Source organism: Equus caballus, chromosome 10, assembly GCF_041296265.1.
Source record: "Equus caballus isolate H_3958 breed thoroughbred chromosome 10, TB-T2T, whole genome shotgun sequence".
NCBI lineage: Eukaryota > Metazoa > Chordata > Mammalia > Perissodactyla > Equidae > Equus > Equus caballus.
In genome coordinates this window covers 14496219-14517009 of record NC_091693.1, presented here as the reverse complement: position 1 = coordinate 14517009, position 20791 = coordinate 14496219, and the positions used below count along the sequence as shown (strand labels likewise).

At 52.5% G+C, this 20791-nt stretch overlaps 1 protein-coding gene and 2 long non-coding RNA genes across 4 annotated transcripts; 2 read left to right on the top strand and 1 right to left on the bottom strand.

Annotated features, from left to right (window-relative positions):
- The first annotated feature begins 3718 nt into the window (after positions 1 to 3718).
- Positions 3719 to 11874, top strand: LOC106783279 (CD177 antigen). Of its 2 annotated transcripts, XM_023649800.2 has the most exons (9): positions 3719 to 3871; positions 3946 to 4089; positions 4360 to 4545; positions 4813 to 4932; positions 5132 to 5248; positions 9450 to 9611; positions 10299 to 10484; positions 10622 to 10756; positions 11012 to 11874. In XM_023649800.2, exons 1-9 carry the CDS (start codon positions 3820 to 3822, stop codon positions 11161 to 11163), a joined length of 1254 nt encoding a protein of 417 aa, XP_023505568.2. In that variant the 5' UTR covers positions 3719 to 3819; the 3' UTR covers positions 11164 to 11874. The 2 variants fall into 2 exon arrangements, with proteins under 2 accessions (XP_023505568.2, XP_070079081.1); XM_070222980.1 differs by lacking the exon at positions 10299 to 10484.
- On the top strand, positions 6121 to 8769 carry LOC138915712 (uncharacterized). Its single transcript, XR_011421865.1, has 2 exons — positions 6121 to 6259; positions 8596 to 8769. It is a non-coding gene; the product is annotated as an uncharacterized lncRNA (long non-coding RNA).
- Positions 10979 to 13247, bottom strand: LOC111775207 (uncharacterized). The gene is made up of 2 exons (XR_002810703.2): positions 13043 to 13247; positions 10979 to 11127 (listed from the first exon to the last, which is right to left on the bottom strand). It is a non-coding gene; the product is annotated as an uncharacterized lncRNA (long non-coding RNA).
- Positions 13248 to 20791: the final 7544 nt, after the last annotated feature.

Genomic DNA, 20791 nt, shown 5'->3' with positions numbered 1-20791 from the left:
CTCCTCCTTGCTGCTCAGATGCCCACAGAGACCCAGAGCTAGTTCCTTCACTTCCTTGATGGCTTTGCTTAAATGTTGCCTTTTCAGAGAGGATTTCCCTGAACACCATCTTTTAAAGAAAAAGGAAGAAAAAAGGCCACTCCAAGCATGCCTTATTTCATTCTAACATATCATTGTTGTTGTTGTTTGCTTTATTGTGTGACTACCCCCTAGCACATCAGGTCTACGAGGACTCGGAGTCTTGCATGTGGCTCCAAGGTCACCTTGGACTCAACATAGATGGAGGAAGGAGAAGGCACTCCTGCTTCTCAACCACTCAGGCTCAGAAGTGACACCAATCATTTCTGCCTGCATTTCATTGGTAGGAGTTAGTCATATGGTCCAAAAGAGGCAAGGGGGTGCTGGGAAATGTAGTCCCTAGTTGGGCAGTTTCCACCCACTTTCCATCGGTGGGAGCTAGTCACGTGCTTCACCTAGAGGCAAGGGTTGCTGGGAAATGTAGTCGCTGGCTGGGCAGTCTCCCCTTGTAACATCTCTACACCCTGAAGGGTGCATGGATCTTTGGTGGGCAGTCATCTCTGCCACATTGTGTGACCTTGGGCAAGTTACTTAACTCCTCTGGGGCTCAGTTTCTTTACCGAAAATATAGGACTATAAATAGGACCTCCCTCATAGTTGTGGTCATGATTTAGTGAGTTGAAACATACACAGTGCTTAGACTAGGGCTTGGAACAGAGTCGGGGCTCATCATGTTCTTGATTTTTATTGTTTGTTGAGAATCGACTTTGGGTTATATCCCTCAATCCTTACCACGACCACAGGGTGCACATATCCATCACACCTACTTTACAGAAGAGGACGATGAAGCTTGGAGAGGGGACATCAGTGACCCAAGGCTACACAATCAGGAAGCAGCAGAATCAGCCCGGTAGCAGACAGTGTGTCACACCGGGGACTATCAGACTTGTTGCTAAACAGTCCCACCCCTAGCCTCTGCATTTCCCTCTTGCAAGATGCAGGACCCCCAGGAAGGTTGCCTTAATATCCTGACTTAGTGTTGCATTGCTGGCCCTGCCAGCCTTTCCAATCTCATCTCCTATCACTCTCCATCTCCCCCACCACCACCCAGCCACCTGCTATCTCCCTAATCCTCACGTAAGCCACGCACGGTCCCACCTCAGGGCCTTTGCACCTGCTCTTCCCTCTGCCTGGAATGCTCTTTCTGCGTGTCTTTCCATGGATGGCTCTTTCTTCTCATTCTGCTCTTGCCTCAAATGTCACCTCCTCAGGGAGGCCCTCCCTGAGCCCAGCTCAGTCACTTCTTTTCGCATTACCTAGTTTCCCCTCTCTGCAGAGAAGCCAGAACCATCTAATATTTTAGTGTGTTCATGTATTTGTTAGGGTCTGTCTCCCTCACTAAGCTGCAAGCTCAACACAAGGAATAGCCTCATTCTTTTTGCTCTTCCTATATCCCCAGTAACTGGAACTGTGCCTGGCATGAAGTCCAGCCTTGGAAAAGTAAGACTAACACAAGACATTTAACTGACTACCTATGACTCTATGTACCTCTTTGCCCACCCTTCTTTCCCTACTTCCTCCAGGGACACTGTTTGAGGGCACACACAACTCCAAAGGGCACCACTCCGGACGGCATCAATGTGCCCTGTTGGGAAAGGACGGTGTTTGTACAGTGCACAACCTATACAAACGTAGTGATGCTTCTGTTGCCATATTTCCCTCTCCATTCATTCGTTCAGTAAATATTTATTAAGTACATATGGTCTACCACAGTAGTGGTGTAGATGCAGTGGGAGATGAGAGAAACATGTTTCCGCCTAGGTGGCAAAGTTTAAACTTGCAAACACAAATAAAACAGAACACGTCAAAGTGTCAAAACTAAATATGCAACTGGGAAGCACATAGTCATTGCTCTTTCTTCTCTATATTTTTCTCATCCTCTCCTTTCTCCCTTTCCTCTCTCCTTATCAGATGCCCACATTGAGGCTCTGCAGTCACTGACAGATACTCCTCATTCTTTCCTGTCTCTCTCCTACCCAGTGTGCTAGAGCTGTTTGGCACAGGCTCGCAAAAGCCAATTGTTAAATATTTAGGAATATTGGGAGCTGGTTGTCAAACCCTTGGTAGCTTAAAATCAGTGTTAAGATTTTAACTTAACAATTAAAAGAAGTGTTAGAAGCAATTACACCACATAAATGGGCCAACAGTATAAGGCGGCGTATGTTGAGGCTGTTTTTCTGAAAAGCTGGTGTAGGGGAGGAAGACATTTCCTCCTCCCAAATGGGGGTTCGTCTGGCTGGAGAATGAATTAAATTCGCATGAGACAGAATAGCAAGAGAAAATTAAACAAAGCTTTTGAGGAACCATGGCCCGGGGCCTTTCTTCCCGAAGGAAGAAAGGGCACCGAAGAAGTGGGGTGCACAGAGTGGTTATATACCCCCAAACAGGGTGTTTCACATGTGATTGAAATGTCCCTCCCACAATAGTCACAAGATTGCCCCGTCGGCACAGCGCTTGATGGACACAGCAGGTAGTGGTCTGCTGTCTCAGAGGGCGTAGCCAGAGGCAAATCGATTGTCTGGAGCTGGGCGGTCACAGGTGAGCACAGCAATCAGTTCCTAGCCTAAGGAAAGATGCTTAATCCTTAAGAAATGCCAACGTTGGGAGGGGGAGGGAAGTCAGTTACAGGAGGTTACCAGACTAGCACAATAAAATGCAGATTTAAGTCCTTGCCTTTGGTATTGCTTAAGAGTTTTTAGAGAGAAGGTCATCTCCTTTCTTCTTCCTGGTACAGAGAGGGAGGCACCCTTTACAGATAGAGATTTACCCCACAAATGTAAACGTGTCCTAACAAAGGGCAAGTTCCATTCCTCAGAGCCTCCTTGCCTGTCCCAGTTTATCAAAATGAATCAGCCTCAAATAATCCTGATGCCAAAAGGACATGTCTTGGGGTGGCCAATTCCAGGTCCCCACACTGGTTTTCCAGAACACCACTGCTCCCATCTGTTTCTGGCAAAGAAACTTGGCTTTGTCAAAGAATACCTAATTCCTTCATAGATATTCAGTCTCCTCCACCAGCCCCGCCCCCTGTCATACTTCAGCTCCCTCCCGGGTGGTGGGAAGTGGAAACTCTATGGGCCGTGTTGTGCTGGAGGAGAGAGGACAGGAGAAGAAGAAAAGCATGAGGAAAGCTTATGAAAAAGGGAATAGAAAGGAAAGCAATGTAGGAAGGAAAGAGAAAGAAAAGAGAAGTAGGAATCCATGAGGGCAGAGGTTAGGATAGAGAAAATGTGGGGACCTGCCAATACCCACCACACAATGTCCTCACAGGCAGTTGGGCCATTTCCCCACCTGGGACCTGAAGTTGGCCAGGTTGCCATGAAGATGAAGAAACCGCAACACAAACTACCCTGAAACACGGTGGGGGTGGGGACACAGATAGCTGGGCTCAGGAGGGCTGGATCAGTGGTCCTGGGGGCCAGGATGCCTCAGATTCTAACTGTTGAGGGGGTTGGGGGCCTGTATCCTGGGTGTGAGGGAGGAGGGGGCTGGGGGCCTAGACCCCTGATCTGAGGGAGGAGGGACAACCCAGATTTCTCAGTCCCTGATCTGAGGGAGGAGGGAGGACCCAGATTTCTCAGCCTTTAAGCCATTGAGATTCAGAGGGTGTGCCCAGGCCTCCTTTAGCAAGGCCCTCCCCTCCCCACCCCTTTCCTGAACTGCCTGGGATGGGGTGAGATATAAAAAGTGTCGGTTTCCTGATAGAAAGAGCAGGAGCAAGAGAGTCCAGCTGCCCTGATCATGAACCCTGCCCTGCTGCTGGCCCTCCTGGGCATCGCCCTCATGCTGCCCCGTGAGTGAGGACGCCAACCTGGGGTGGACTTCCCTGGAGGATGGGCTGAGATGGATTTGCTCTTCCCATTTCAGGAGTGCAGGCCCTGACCTGTCAGTCAGGGACAGGTGAGGCTGTGATGAATGTATCGGGTATGCCCCTCCACTGGACGGTGACGAATCAGCAAGTCTGTGAGGATGGCTGGGGTTGCCAAGACACGCTGCTGCTCACTGAGAATGGTGAGAAAAGCCCCGTAGGCCCCAAGCCTGGCTCCCACCCTCTCCTGTGTAGAGACATCCCTCCCCGCACCCAGCCCTCCCTGCATTCCCTATGGGAACTCAGAGGACCCCTCCCCTCCTACCAGGAGCTGTCCCCTCCCCAGCAGGGGCAAAGTCTTGGGTGCCCAGTCACCATCTGTCCAGTCTCCCACCCCAGGCCACGATATAGACCGTCTCTCTAAGACCCGGAGTCCTGACCCCACCACGGCCTCCCTCCCTCTCTTGGTCCAGGACCCCATGTGAACCTGGTGGTCAGCAAGGGCTGCACCCCGGAGGCAGATCACGAGGCCCGTGTCACCCAGCACAGGGCAGGCCCCGGCCTCTCCATCGTCTCCTACACCCACGTGTGCCGCAACGAGGACTTATGCAACAATGTCCCCAACACCCTCCCTCTCTGGGACTCATTGCCCCCAACAGGTGCCTGAGGGAGGAGGGGGAGGAGGAGGAGGGAAAAGTGAGTGTGGGGAGGAGGGGAGCGACAGGGCTGAGGGGGTGAGGTTAGCACAGAGGGACAGTCCCTAATTCCCTGCACCCCAGGCCTGCATCACAGGAGCCCGAGGAGGGCACGTTTTGGGGGAGACTGGGGAGATTGATTTCTGGGGCAAGCAAAAGCAGGGTGGAGACAATACCCCTGATCTGAAGGCAGAACTCTCTCTTCCTCTCTCTCTGTCTCTCACCTCCCAGTCCCGGGGTCCGTGCGGTGCCCAGTCTGCTTGTCCACAGAAGGCTGTGCATCTGCAACAGAGCTGACCTGCCCTGCTGGGGACACACATTGCTACAATGGGATCCTCCTGATCAGGGGAGGTGAGGCAGGACATCGGGGTCCCTGGGGGCACTGAAGGGGAGGTCTGAGGGCCGGGATCTGGGTCTCTGGGAGGGAGGGTAGCTGAGGGCTGGGACCTGGAGGAGGGTGGGCCTGGCTTCATGGAGCTGCGCCTCCCCTGAAGGTTGCCTGGTCCCACTGGGAACATCTGCCTCTCTCCCTCTCTCCTCCTTTCCACAGGGGGCATCTTCACCAATCTGAGAGTGCAGGGGTGCACGTCTCAAGCAGGCTGCAACCTGCTTAATAACATTGAAAAAATTGGGGCCCTGACTGTGCGTGAGTACTGCATCCATGAAGGTGAGTCCCTCGTGCGGGAGACGAGGCCGTGCCCTGCACTGCAGCCTTGGGGCACTGTGACCCTTGTGAAAGTGGGACACCCGAACACATCCCACCAAAGCCAGTGCCCGCGAGTAATTTAGGAGTTTGCTCCTCACTCAGGGTGTGCAAAGGGAGGGATTCTCCTGGTAGGCACTTCGATGGGGGTGCCACTAAGAGGTGTCCGGTTGCAGGGGAGAGAGAGGGCACATGGTCCAGGCGACAGATATTCAGGGCTGGAACCCACCGCTGGATGTTTTAATTGATGATCAGGTTTAGGCCGACTAAGTTAGGGTGGCCTGTCCAGGCGGGAGGGGAACCCCAGAGCAGAGAGGAAGGTCAGAGGGGCAGAGAGGGTGGCTGCTGTGCATTCCACTTTCTCCATCAAGTGCGGAAGTGAGGGCAGGAGCGCCCACTGGTTTTCATGCTGGGAGTGACTCACTGCTTCCAATTCCATTCTCCACACCCCTGGCCTAGGGTAACCCTGGGTCTCCCACTTCTCCTCGATCACCTCACCCCACTCACACCCACCCCACCCATGGTCCTGGAGCACCCCAGCAGCCCTGCTGCCTAGGGAAGAAGACCAGAGAACATTGAGGGTGCTCCCAGTGTGACAGGGCAAGCAAGAGCCAAATGGGGACACTGGGGGGGTCCCCACATCCTCACGGAAACCACTCAAGGGGCAGACTGAAAGTGGCCTGGAGTGTCTCCATGGGAATGGCCGCTGCATGCAGGGAGGGGTCAAGGGACTTCAGAGAGGGAAGAAGTGCCGTCCCGGTCTGAGCCTCAGTTTCCTTGTCTGCCCATGGCACCCTGACCCTACAACTTTAAGAAAAGAGCTGAGTGAGTTCAGCAAACTTTCCTCTTTGTGCTTCGATGCCTCTGGCTGGACTGGGGGCCTGAGGACAGGACCTGGACGTCACTGACCGGAGAGTTCCAGACGTGGACAGCACAAGAGCTAGCTCAGGATGGGTGCCCGGGATTTATTTGCAAGTGAGTTCATGCGGGATTCAAGGTCTCCCATGCAGATCCCAGAGGACTCAGACCCCATCCCTGCTCAGGACTAGGAGGGGAGACATCATGGTGCAGATGGTCACAGGGCTGTGTGGGAGGGGGTCTGGGGAGCTCAGAGGAGGGAAAATTCTTATCTCCTGGGGGTGGGTATCAAGGAGGCCTGCACAGAGGAGGTGATCTGTGAGCTGTGTTTTAAAGATGAGCTCTAACTTATTTGAAGAAGAGGAAAAGGACAGGAGCAGGCAGAGGGAAGAGCATGTGCAAAGGCCTGGAGGTGGGCTGAGGCTGCAGTTTCAGGAAGGTGTCCTTGGCTCTGCCTGAGATGGCTCATCAAGAGGACGGGGTACAGCCGGGCCACGGATGATTACAAGTTTTCCAGGTAGACGAGGTGGGTGTGGGCGATGAAGGGAGAGCCATTCCAAGCAGAAGGAAGAGCTCGGGCAAAGCCAGGGAGCCAGGAAACGACCTGGAGTATCTTGGGAATGGATATTGGTGGGGGACCAGAGAGGTGGGTGGGGGCCTGGTGATGTCCCCACAAGGCCAGGCTGAGGAGTTGGCCTTTCTCCTGAGGGCAGGGGAGCCACGGAAGGGGGCAGAGCAGGGAGGGGCAGAGTCTGAGTCTCTCCTTCTGATTAATGCTGGTTTAGTTGTCCGGCCCTCATCGCTGGGACCAGCTGACATTCGTAATCCAGAAGGTGTTTCAGAAACAGTTCAGACAGAATGCACGCTACACACACACAACACACAATACACACACACACCATGCCACATACACACCACACATCCCTTACCACACACACATCTCCTTACACCTCACATGTACCACACACACCACAAACCTTATACACTATACAGACCACCCACCTCACCCGTTACATACAAACAAAACACAGACACATAGAACACACACCATGCCACTCCCTCACAACAAACACATACCACATACATCACACGCACAGTGTCACTACACACACACCAAACATCATGTACCATACACACACACTACACTCACCATACAAACATGCCATACACATATAAAACACTGCAGACAACCCCTACACACCACACACATACTACACCCCCACACACATACCATACACGTGTACTACACACACCACACACATGCCACATGAAACACAGCTTTTATGCCACAAATGAATGTTCCTATCACAATCCATGTTTGGTTAGCTTTCGACATTGGAGCCAGATCTCTTGGAGGATGTGTTTGGCTTCCCTGGTTCTGTTCAGTTCAGCAGTTTAGCAAGTATTTCCTGACCATCGGCAAGACCAGGCATCAGAAGCTAGGTACGACAAGAGGTCAGGGAATATATGGAGGAGAGAAGGGCATTCCTGGAGCCAGAGCAGCCCCTGAGAAGGCATGGGGGTGGCAGAGGGCTGGCGCAAGAGCACAGGCTGCCCAAGATGGGCCACAGCAGGACCCCAAGCTGAGGAAGAACAAAAGGGTTGGAACATGAAAGGCCTTGACCTCCCCTAAGCAACTGGGCGGTGCTCCCAGGGAGAAGGGTGGGGCGGCCCAGCCAGGAGAGCACAGCAGTTAAAGAGCTTGATGTCTGAATCAGAGAGATGTTGGCTCCCTGTCTGGGCTCTGCCACTGAACCAGCTATTGAGGGTCAACACCTCTTTGAGCCTTTTTCAAGCAATTCAGGAAGGAGGAGACAATTCCAGAGAGTCAGGAGCAAGAGACTATATGCAAAGGCCCCGGGGTGGCTATATGCCTGCTGTGTGTTCAAGGAGGAGCCTAGAGGCCAGTGTGGCTCCAACAATGTGATCAAGGCAGAGCAGAGCAGGACAGAGAGACGGGGGTCGGGGGGGGAGGCCAGATCACCTAGACCCTTTGGGGCCAATTTAAGGACTTAGAATTCGATTCTGACTCGGATGGGATTCAGACCACCTATGGAGGGTCTGAGCAGAGGAGAGACAGGAATCAACTTACCTTTATGGGGATCCTTCTGGTTGTTGTGTGGAGAACAGAGTGAGGGATAGGCGGGAGTTTAGCAAGTATTTTGGAGACCCCCATGGAGACGTAGGAGCAAACAGGTGAGAGTCAGGGGCATCTTGGAAGCTGTTGAGGTGGCAAGACCTAGTCAGGTTCTGGGGGTATCTTGCAGCTTAGGACAACAGGATTTCCTGATGGGCGCAACACAGGGTGTCAGAGGGAGGGGATTGTCAGGAATGTCTTGAGCAACTGCTGGAAGGAGCTGCCATTGAGCAAGGTGGGGCAGATGGGGATGGGGAGAGCAGAGAAGGCTGGGAGGAAAGCAGCAGAAGCTGTGATTTTGTCGTCTGTGATGTAGGGAAATGAGTGGTCCTCCGTCATGGGGCTGTCCTGAAGATTACCTATGTTTATGGATGCTGCGTCATCAGCCCGGGAGTTTCTGCCTCAAGGGACAACTCACTGTGATGGCCTTGAGAGAAGATCTGGGCTCAGGGTTTTCACACTAGACTCCTGAGGGCCACAGGAGCCGAGGTAGCCAAGCACGGTCATTGATTCCTGTCTTCCCCATCGCTCACCCCAAGGGGCCACAACGCCTGAGTTCTGAGTCCCCTGACTGGTGGTGGGCCCTCGAGCAAGCTACTGAACAACTCCTCTGCCTCTGTTTCCCATCTTGAAATGAGGTGATGATGATAACACCACCTACTTTGGGGGTTGCTGTGGGGAAATAAAGTGATCAAAACACATAAGCTCCTCGGCTCGTGTCAGGGGGCTAATCCAAGGAGCAATCAGGACAGCCAGGCTCGTAGTAAATGCTCAGTGCACGGCAGTCCTTTGCGTCTTTTTGTTTACAACATGTGGTTCCTCAGGGAAAAGAAATACATGGTGTCACGCTACCCTCCTCATTACCCGGATGACGGCCTTGAGGCCCAGCGAGGACAGTGGAAATTGGCTCACGCTGAGGAGGAGCCCTCTATCTCCCTCACTCCCAAGGGAGGAGTTGCCTTTCTCCAGGAGCTTGGGAGAGATCCCTGCAGGTGTTTGAGCAAAAACAAGACAAAGAAAGGAGGTAGGGCTCAGACTTCCAAGGTCCCTTCAAAGTCTGATATTGAAGGACTCTGTGGCCAGGTCACCTGGAGTGTGACTCAGGAATGTGATCACCTCCAAGCCTGGGACCTGGAGGGACAGACACGGCTGTTTCCCTGGCTTTCCCAGACCCTGCTTCATCCAACCAAGCTGTCCTGACCTGTCAAAGGGGAGTCATGGTGAAGTTGCAGACAAACTCGGCTCAGACACCCGTCGAATGGACCGCGAGAGGGTCCCAGACGTGTGAGGCTGGAGAGATGTGTCAGGAGACGCTTCTGTTGGTAGACGTAGGTGCGTGGGCTGTGCAAGAGGTATGGCCCCTGCGCTGGGGCCCAGGCTTCCCCACCCTGGATTGTCCCTGCTTTCCTGCCCAGGTCCCTTCACACCTAGAGCTCTAAACCCAACTCTTCTTCTTTCTGTGCCTTGTTTTCCCCTTCTGAAAACTGGGAGCAATAATACTACCTACCTTGCTGGGTGGTCGTGTGGATAGACTCGATAGTCCATGCAAAGGGCTGAGAGTAGAGCTGGCACAGGGGGACCCATAGGCTTCATTCAAGGTTTATGGAGCATCTGCTGTGTGCCAGGCACCCTAGATCCCACTGCACCTGCCTTTGTGCAGCTTTATGAGCCGGGGGAAACAGAAACATGGCCAAAACAGAGAGCGAGATATGGTGTGGAGATAAGAGGTGTGGCGCGAAATCCCCCAGAGAAAGGAGAGAGAGAGAGTGAGGGGAAGGTTGCAAGGTGATAACGGGTACTCAGGGCAGCCTCTGCTGCAAAGGTGACGTTGGCACAAGAACTGAGAGCTGGCAGCGCTGGAGGAGGACCCAGCCTCTGGCCCCCCCACTGTCTTCCCCACATTCCAGGTGACCCGTGCTCTTGTTTTTGCTCAGGGAACCTGCACCCACCCTCTGTCTCCTGAGCTCCTGCCACCCTCGGAGCTTCCCTCAGCCCGGCTCTCACTGTCTCACCCCTCAGGACACAGATCACTCATAGTGGGGAGCAAGGGCTGCACCCAGATCAGGACACATGAATCCCCGACTGTCACCGTCCACTCGGGGCCCCCCGGAATGCTCGTCGCCTCCTACGCCCGGTTCTGCTCCTCCAGCGGGTGCAACAGGGCCGACAGCAGCAGTGTCCTGTTGGACGCCATCCCCCGTCCAGGTGTGGGATCCCAGCATGCTGGGTGGGACCAGGGACACACGGAGATGGGGCCCAGAGACAACGGGCTCCGGGTCACAAAGAAGGTGGCTGCAGGGAGGAGCAGAGCTGTGCACCCCAACCTTCTCTCTGCTCCCCAGCTCCCCCTGTCCCCGGAGACCTGCAGTGTCCTGCCTGTGTTGAGTTGTTTGGATCCTGCTCAGAGAACTCTGATATTGTTACCTGCCCCAAGGGCACCATTCGTTGTTACCGTGGTTCCATAAATCTCAGGGGAGGTGAGTACTGATGGTCTCAAGGATGAAGGGATCTGGTTCTGGATTCACTGGTCCTGAGGTTGCAGGTGGCCTGAGTTCCTGACTCATGGGTTTGGGGGTGGGAGGTTGAGGACCCCGATGTCCGGTCTAAGGGAGGAGGGACGAAGGGGCTGATCTCCTGCTCTGACCAGGGAGAGGGCGCATCGGGGATTCCTGGGTCTTAGGAATTTCAGCGGGCTGTGCTTTGAGTTCTCTGATTTAATCTTCATCCTCTAGGTGGGCTGTCCTCCTCATTGGACCTGCAGGGCTGCATGGCCCAACCTTCCAGATATCTGTTGAACCATAGCCACAATATTGGGGTCTTCTCCGTGATCGAAAACCTCTCCACACGGCTACAAGACAAAAAAGACAGTTTTACTACTGAATGAGCATTAAACCAGAATGTGACGTGCACCACAGGCAATCCGCTAGGGAACCGCAAAGACAGAAGGACAGCTCACCCCTTATCTACCCAGGCAGATACTGCCCCTCACACACGTGTTCTCAAGGTAAACAATACGAGTCCTCATGTAGGAGGACTTGATGGGGCCATTGGTCACACTGAGTTCATTCTAAATTCATCTGGTAATTGGGGCCACCATCTGTGTTAGTTAACTGACTTTATCCAAACGAAGAATAACCTGCTCATCCCTTTACGACTGGAGGTCATTTTGCCCCAGGAGTGAGGTGTCCACCTCAGTTAGGCTCCTGCCCTCCCCAGAAGCTGGGAGACAGGGTGCTGTCTTCCCTGCTGATTGCATTTCAAAGAGATGGCTTTCCTGTACTTGAGAAAGACATCCCTGGGTTGTAAGGCTGGCGAGGGGCTTATTTACATTTTTTAAAGATTTCCATACATCTCAAAGGGACAGAGAAAGAATTTATAATTATACATTTTCTGAAGAAAATGCTCTGCAAGAAAGTGGGCTGTCTTTCCCTTTTTGCTCCACGAAAAAAATTAATTTCTTTGCTTTTTCAATTTGTATTGGCCCTTACAGGGGTTCTTGCAAGAGAAAAGTGGTGCATTGCGTCAAATGCTGTAAAACTAGCCTGAGGGACGCCTGGCAGGTTTAGCAATAAAAGTCTGCAAATACAAAAAGAAATCTCAATTCCAGTGCTTTTTTCTTCTGGAGTAGCCAACAGTTGGTATTTTTGCAATGGATCAGTCGCTTGCAATGGATTTTAGACTCTTGTAACCTGGTTTCGCCAATACAATTGGGCAAAAACCTTCCTTGCTGTAAGAGGAACTCAGACTTGACCAACCCTCACACTGGCTCTGAAGAAGCAAATCCTGTGCTGATAAATGCGGATACATTTTAATACCAAATAGGGGCAACCGGAAAAGACAGGTCATGTGGGAAAGAGCCATAAATCATAAAAAGGACGAACAATGGAAACCACAAAAAATTATACTAGAAATTAACCCTAGCCTCCTCCCACCAAAATAGTCCACTTGGAAACACTAAAATATTCTTCTAAATAACTCCTAGGTGATTACATTTAGATATCAATGACAGTAAGAACATTGATGTTTCCAACTGAGCACATTTTGTATGGAACATCTTATAAGCTGCAATAAGAACCACAGTGCAGAACTCCAGGTTTTGGAGAAAATCCATGCCTCTTTCTGCAGGTAGCACTCCAACATTTGGAAAGCCCTCTGGGCTTGTCTCTGGGCCCCAGTGGAATCTGATGCCTGGTGCACTGGGCTGAATATTTCTGTTTCCCCAGAATTCGTATGTTGACACCCTAACCCCAGTGTGGAGGTTTTTGGAGCTGGGAACTTTGGGAGGTAATTAGGTTCTGAGGGTGGAGCCTTGAGAATAGGGTTAGTGCCCTCTCTTAGAGTTCTCCAGAGAAACAGAACCAACAGGATATGTAGAGGTGTGTGGAAAGATTTATTATGAGGAATTGGTTCATGCAATTATGGAGGCTAAGAGGTGCCAGGATCTGCTGTCAGGGAAGCTGGTGGTGGAGTGCCAGTCCAAAGCTCAGGCCTGAAACCAGGGGAGCCAATCGTGAGACTCTCAGTCCGTGTTTGAAGGCCGGAGAACAAGAGGGTCGGTGTCCAAGGGCAGGAGAAGATGGAAGTCCCAGCCCAAGCAGAGAGCAAATTCCTCCTTCCTCCACCTTTTTGCTCTGTTCAGGCCCTCTATGGATTGGAAGCAGCCCATTCCCACGGGTGAGGGCCGTCTTTACTTAGTCCACTGAGTCAACTGCTATTCTCTTCCGGAAACGCCCTCCCAGAAACACCCAGAAGTAATGTCTTACCAGCTGTCTGGGCATCCCTTAGCATAAAGTTGAACGTAAAATTAGCCATCCCAGCATCCTTACAGGTAGAAGCCAGAGGTAGCTAGCTCTCTTTCAGCCATGTGAAGCTACAGTGAGACGTCTGCCATATGCAGCCCCGAGGAGGGCCCTCACTGCAAGCTAAAGACACCTGGCTGCAAACACAAAGGGCATTGTGACCTAAACTGCACATCACCTACTGGGTGTAGTCAAGCTTCCAAACAACAACGGTGGGCATGCACAGCAGCATCTGTCGTCTACTAAAAAGCTGTGTGTGGGATCAGGCTCAAGCAGGCATGCAGGGCACAGGTGAAAGCCCCAGTAGGTGGCTCCGACGCCCACGGCAGCTGTTCTTCCTGCCTCTTTCTCCACCCAAACTCTGGGCTCATGGGAATTCCCTGTGATCTGTTTACAGAGGAGAGAAAGCACAGATCAGATTTGGAATAGGTCTGCAACTCTCCCCAAGGCCCACCTGGCTGTTGACTGTTCTCAGTGCCCAAAGCAACAGAGGTAAAGACCAACACTAATCTGTTATGGCATCATGCTATGGCAGGGCTACAAAGGACACGCTCCAGCATGGAGGGCACTGAGCTTTGTCCTCACAGGGGTACACACAAGCTGTGGTCTCTGATTTGGCCTCCTGATACTCAATGCTTCTGTCAACTCTGCCATTCAGGAACTTTGAAAATGTCTTTTCTTTGGCTGTGATATGCTATGAAGTACTGTTGCCTATGGGATCATACATTTTAAGGCAAAGGAAGGGAGGCAATGAGCTCACACCCGTGGAGCTCACTGATCTTCCCAAGTGCCCCACTACACAGAGAAGTCACTGAGTGAGTTCAGCAGTCTTTCCTCTTTGTGCTTGGATGCCTCTGGCTGGACTGGGAGCCTGAGGACAGGGCCTGGATGTCACTGACCCGAGGTTTCCAGATGTGGACAGCACAAGAGCTAGCTCAGGATGGGTGCCCGGGATTTATTTGCAAGTGAGTTCATGCAGGATTCCAAGGCCTCCAGTGGAGACCCCAGAGGACTCAGACCCTGTTCCTGCCCAACGGGCCTCCAGGACTAAGAGGGGAGACATCACAGAGCAGGTGGTCACAGGAGATGGTCACAGGGATGCGGGATCTGGGGAGCTCAGACGAGAGAAAATACTTATCTCCTGGGGGTGGGTATCAAGGAGGCCTTCACAGAGGAGGTGGTCTGTGAGCTGTGTCCTAAAGATGAGCTGTAGTTTATTTGTAGAAGAGGAAAAGGTCAGGAGCAGGCAGAGGGAAGAGCATGTGCAAAGGTCTGGAGGTGGGCTGAGCCTGCTGCTTTCAGGAAGGCGTCCTTGGCTCTGCCTGAGATGGCTCATCAAGAGGATGGGGTACAGCCGGGTCTCGGGTGATTACAAGTTTTCCAGGTAGACGAGGTGGGTGTGGGCGATGAAGGGAGAGCCATTCCAAGCAGAAGGAAGAGCTCGGGCAAGGCCAGGGAGCCAGGAAACGACCTGGAGTATCTTGGGAATGGATATTGGTGGGGGACCAGAGAGGTGGGTGGGGCCTCGTGATGTCCCCACAAGGCCAGGCTGAGGAGTTGGCCTTTCTCCTGAGGGCAGGGGAGCCACGGAAGGGGGCAGAGCAGGGAGGGGCAGAGTCTGAGTCTCTCCTTCTGATTAATGCTGGTTTAGTTTTCCGGCCCTCATCGCTGGGACCAGCTGACATTCGTAATCCAGAAGGTGTTTCAGAAACAGTTCAGACAGAACGCACGCTACACACACACACACACACAACACACAAAACACACACACACCATGCCACATATACACCACACATCCCATACCACACACACATCTCCTTACACCTCACATGTACCACACACACCACAAACCTTATACACTATACAGACCACCCACCTCACATGCAATACACCACACGTCGCACACAAAGAAAACGCACACAGAACACACACCATGCCACTCCCTCAGAACAAACACATACCACATACATCACACACACAGAGTATCACTACACACACACCCACCACACATCACGTACCATACACACACACTACACACTCTATACAAACATGCCATATGCATATCACAAACCCCATACACCCCACACAAATACTACACCTCTGCATACATACCACACACATACACTACACACACCACACACATGCCACATGAAACATAGCTTTTATGCCACAAGTGAATGTTCCTATCACAATCCATGTTTGGTTAGCTTTCGACATTGGAGCCAGATCTTGGAGGATGTGTTTGGCTTCCCTGGTTCTGTTCAGTTTGTCAACAAAAATAATCCATAACCAATCTGTAAATGAAAATTTGGGTGAGTTTATTCTGAGCTGAAATCTGAGGACCATGGCCCGGGGCCTTTCTTCCCGCTGGAAGAAAGGGCACCAAAGAAATGAGGTGTACAGAATGGTTATATACCCCCAAAGAGGGTGCTTTACATATGATTGAAATGTCCCTCCCACAATAGTCACAAGATTGCCCTGTCGGCACACCGCTTGATGGACACAGCAGGTAGTGGGTCTGCTATCTTGGAGGGCGTAGCAGGAGGCAAGTCTATTCCCTGGAGCTGGGTGGTCACAGGTGAGCACAGCAATCAGTTTCTAGCCTAAGGAAAGATGCTTAATCCTTAAGGAGACGCCAACCTTGGGAGGGGGAGGGAAGTTGGACCTTTACGTCAAGGGCCTTTGCTCTTGCCATAGGGAATCTCTAAAGCAGATATACAATGCATGCTCAATGGCCTCGGTCAGGCCCTTTTGGAAAGACAAGGTCAGGCCGAATTAAGTTTATATCAAATGGCTTCCTCATATTCTCCAGTATATCCTATTGCTTGCCATTTTTATTTGTCAAGTCCAGCAGTTTAGCAAGTATTTCCTGACCATCGGCAAGACCAGGCATCAGAAGCTGGGTACCACAAGAGGTCAGGGAATATATGGAGGAGAGAAGGGCATTCCTGGAGCCAGAGCAGCCCCTGAGAAGGCATGGGGGTGGCAGAGGGCAGGGCCAAGAGCACAGGCTGCCCAAGGTGGGCCACAGCAGGACCCCAAGCTGAGGAAGAACAAAAGGCTTGGAACACGAAGGGCCTTCACCTCCCCTAAGCTATTGGGCGGTGGTCCCAGGGTGAAGGGTGGAGTGGCCCAGTCAGGAGAGCACAGCAGTTAAAGAGCTTGATGTCTGAATCAGAGATGTTGGCTCCCTGTCTGGGCTCTGCCACAGAACCAGCTATTGAGGGTCAACACCTCTTTGAGCTTTTTTCAAGCAATTCAGGAAGGAGGAGACAATTCCAGAGAGTCAGGAGCAAGAGAGTGTATGCAAAGGCCTTGGGATGGCCATACGCCTGCTGTGTGTTCAAGGAGGAGCCTAGAGGCCAACGTGGCTCCGACAATGTGATCAACGGAGAACAGAGCAGGACAGAGAGACAGAAAGGGAGGGGGAGGCCAAATCACCTAGAGCCCTTGGGGCCAATTTAAGGACTTAGAATTCGATTCTAGTGGGATGGGGACCTATTGGAGGCTTCTGAGAAGAGAAGTGACATGAATCAACTTACCTTTATGGGGATCCTTCTGGCTGTTGGGTGGAGAATGGAGTGAGGGGGAGGTAGGAGTGGAGGAGGGGACCCCCATGGAGACCCAGGAGGAAGCAGGTGAGAGGAGGGGCGTCATGGAAGCAGTAGAGGTGGCGAGACCTGGTCAGGTTCTGGGGGCATCTTGCAGCTTAAGACAACAGGATTTCCTGATGGGCACAACACAGGGTGTCAGAGAGAGGGGATGGTCAGGAATGACCTGAAAAGTGTTGAAGGAGCTGCCATTGAGCAAGGTGGGGAAGGTGGGGATGGGGAGAGCAGAGCAAGGCTGGGAGGAGGGCAGCAGGAGCCGTGAGTCTGTCATCAGTGATGTGGGGAAATGAGCGGTCCCCCTTCGTAGGGCTGTCCTGAATGTTACCTATGATTATGGATGCTGCGTCATCAGCACACAAGTTTCTGCCTCAGGGGATGCATCTCGGCTGACCATGTGATGGCCTTGAGAGAAGATCTGGGCTCGTGGTTTTCACACCAGACTCCTGAGGGCCACAGGGGCTGAGGTAGGCAAGGACGGTCATTGATCTCTCTCTTCCCCATCACTCACCCCAAGGGGCCAGAACACCTGAGTTCTGAGCCCAGTTCTGCCCCTGACTGGTGGTGGGACATCGAGCAAGCTACTTAACAACTCCTCTGCCTCTGTTTCCTGTCTTGAAATGGGGTGGTGATGATAACACCACCTCCTTTGGGGGTTGCTGTGGGGAAATAAAAGTGATCAAAACACGTAAGCTCCTCAGCTGGTGTCAAGGGGCTAATCCAGAGAGCAATCAGGACACCCAGGCTCATAGTAAGTGCTCAGTGCACGGCAGGCCTTTGCATCTTTTTGTTTAGAACATGTGGTTCCTCAGGGAAAAGAAATACATGGTGTCACGCTACCCTCCTCATTACCCGGATGAGGACCTTGAGGCCCAGCGAGGACAGTGGAAATTGGCTCAGGCTGAGAAGGAGCCCTCCATCTCTCTCACTCCCAATGGAGGAGCTGCCTTCCTCCAGGAGATTGGGAGAGGTCCCTGCAGATGTTTGAGCAAAAACAAGACAAAGAAAGGAGGCAGGGCTGAGACTTCCAAGATCCCATCTAAATCTGACATTGAAGGACTCTATGGCCAGGTCATCTAGAGTGCGACTCAAGAACGTGATCACCTCCAAGCCTGGGACCTGGAGGGACAGACACCGCTGCTTCCCCGGCTTTTCCAGACCCTGGTGATTGCTTCTCTCCAGCTAATCTGACCTGTCAACAGGGAGTCATGGTGAGGATGTGGCCAAACTCGGCTCGGACACCCGTCGAATGGACCGCAGGTGGATACAGGAAGTGCGATGCTGGAGAGAACTGTCAGGAGACGCTTCTGCTGGTAGACGTAGGTGTGTGGGCTGCACAAGAGGCACAGCCCCTGCGCTGGGTCCCAGGCTTCCCCGCCCTGGATTCTGTCCCTGCTTTCCTGCCCAGGTCCCTTCACACCTGGGGCTCTAAACCCAACTCTTCTTCTTTCTGTGCCTTGCTTTCCCCTTTTGAAAACTGGGAGCAATAATACTGCCTGCCTTGCTGGGTGGTCGTCTGGATAGACTCGATAGTCCATGCAAAGGGCTGTGAACAGAGCTGGCACAGGGGGACCCATAGGCTTCATTCAAGGTTTATGGAGCATCTGCTGTGTGCCAGGCACCCTAGATCCCACTGCACCTGCCTTTGTGCAGCTTTATGAGCTGGCAGAAACAAAAAAATGACCAAAACAGAGAGCAAGATATGGTGTGGAGATAAGAGCTATGGAGCTAAATCCCACAGGGAAAGGAGAGAGGGAGAGTGAGGGGAAGGTTGCAAGGTGATAATGGGTATTCAGGGGAGGCTCTGCTGCAAAGGTGACGTTGGCACAAGAACTGAGAGCTGGCAGCGCTGGAGGAGGACCCAGCCTCTGGCCCCCCCACTGTCTTCCCCACATTCCAGGTGACCTGTGCTCTTGTTTTTGCTCAGGGAACCTGCACTCACCCTCTGCCTGCTGAGCTCCTGCCTCCGTCGGAGCCTCCCTCCCGCAGCCCGGCTCTCACTGTCTCACCCCTCAGGACACAGATCACTCATAGTGGGGAGCAAGGGCTGCAGCAAGATCAGGACACATGAATCCCCAACTGTCACCATCCACTCGGGGTCCCCCGGAATGCTCGTCGCCTCCTCTGCCCGGTTCTGCTCCTCCAGCGGGTGCAACAGGGTCGACAGCAGCAGTGTCCTGTTGGATGCCATCCTCCATCCAGGTGTGGGAGCCCAGGGGGCTGGGTTGGACCAGGGACACGCATAGATGCGGCCCCAGAGACAAGAGGCTCTGCGGTTCAAAGAAGGAGGCTTCAGGGAGGAGCAGAGCTGTGCACCCCAACCTTCTCTCTGCTCTCAAGTGCCCCCTGTCCCTGGAGACCTGCAGTGTCCTGCCTGTGTTGAGTTGTTTGGATCCTGCTCACAAAACTCTGAAACTGTTACCTGCCCTAAGGGCTCCATTCGTTGTTACCGTGGTTCCCTTGATCTCAGGGGAGGTGAGTGCTGATGGTCTCAAGGATGAAGGGGTTAGGGGCCTGGAGGCCCTGACTTACAGGTTTGGGGGTGGAGGGGGCTGGGGACCCAGATGTCTAGGTCTAGGGGAGGAGCGAGGAAGAGGCTGAGCTCCTGGTCTGAGTGGGGAGAGGGTGTGTCTGGGATTCCTGGGTCTTCGGAATTTCATTGGGCTGTGCTTTGAGTTCTCTGACTTAATCTTCATTCTCTAGGTGGGCTGTCCTCCTCACTGGACCTTCAGGGCTGCATGGCCAACCTTTCCAGATATTTGTTGCACCACGCACCCTATATTGGGGTCTTTACCGTGATGGAGAACTCTAGCAATGGGAATTGGCCTCTCTCCCAAGCTGGAGCTGCCCCTACCTCCTACATGGTTTTGGTCATGGTGCTGGAGCAATCCTTAGCCCTTTGGTATGGCGTGCTCTCCCTGATGACCCCATTTCCCCTTGATTCTTAGTCCCTCCTAACCCCCTAAACCCAGCCCACCCTCTAATCTCATAACCGAGCACTGAATTATTTTCCCATCCTCTCCATGAATTATCATCCACACATACTTTGATGACATTATAGGGAAGGGCCTGGGAACAGCTGAACTTGCCCTATGGGAGAGTTGACATACAAGCAGTGGCCACATGTGCCTGATAATAAAGATATCATCCTTTCCCCCTGTGTTTGGGTTTCCCTATTTGAGGGGAGGGCAGGACACCCTGAAATCTGGCACAGGGGAGGAGAGGAATCTGTGAGAGATTCCCCATCTCAGGTCCGTCCTTCACTGGTCTGGTGCATCTCCATTCCAGCTTGGGTGTGTGTCTTAAACAAGTGGCCAGTCTGTCATGTCACTTCCCCCCACAGCCAGGATGCAGGGGCCATGAAACAAGGAGGGGGATGGATAAGGGAGTGCCCCCTTCCTTTAGTACACCTAACTGCCCTCTTAAAAGATTTTTGCTTCTGCTCCCTGTGACTTTGGAGTTGATGTGGGTGAGGAATCCCATCATAGTTCCAATCAATTGGAAGTCATGACTGCCTCTTGGCCATTTTGTGCTCCTCATGCTGCTCAAACAACAGGCAGCAAAGAGAGTCACTGCACTGATTGCCAGAGGGGACCTGACTACCAGAGGGAGGTTGGGCTGCTGGGTCAAGGAGGACTCTGGCAGCCAAGTGATATGTTCATGCGTACATCTTCCTATTTCATTGGCAAGTGGCCCTGTTCAATGGAAAACTGAAGAAACTCAATAAAAACAAGACCATGAAACACTCTCTTCCCGTCAGAATGAAGATTTGTGTCAACAACAATTGTTTAAACTAGGTGTTGGCAGGTGGTAAGGACTGTGGAACGGGTGGTAGAATAAGGCAGCTCTGATTACCACCAGCTCGACAGCCAGGACCCATGCAGCTTTGTTTTATGGGATTTCCTCCTCCATCCTCCTCTCACTATGGTACGTGAAGAACTGGTCGTCTAACACTCTGGGGGTCTGACTCATTGTCATTAGCACACCATGTTACAATGATTAGATAACAGATGGGAATTGTGTGTCTTCAGTATTGAGGACTCTGATTTTCATCTGGACAAAGGAAAAGGGTGGGTGCTGAGGAGGAAAAGGGTGGACTGTGCTG

Excerpts from the sequence above, each read along its gene's own strand:
- LOC106783279 (XM_023649800.2), top strand. The coding sequence starts at position 3,820 with ATGAACCCTGCCCTGCTGCTGGCCCTCCTGGGCATCGCCCTCATGCTG. Across the intron at positions 10,485-10,621 it reads GGACGCCATCCCCCGTCCAG|CTCCCCCTGTCCCCGGAGAC; the intron begins GTGTGGGATCCC and ends TCTGCTCCCCAG. Across the intron at positions 10,757-11,011 it reads TTCCATAAATCTCAGGGGAG|GTGGGCTGTCCTCCTCATTG; the intron begins GTGAGTACTGAT and ends TTCATCCTCTAG.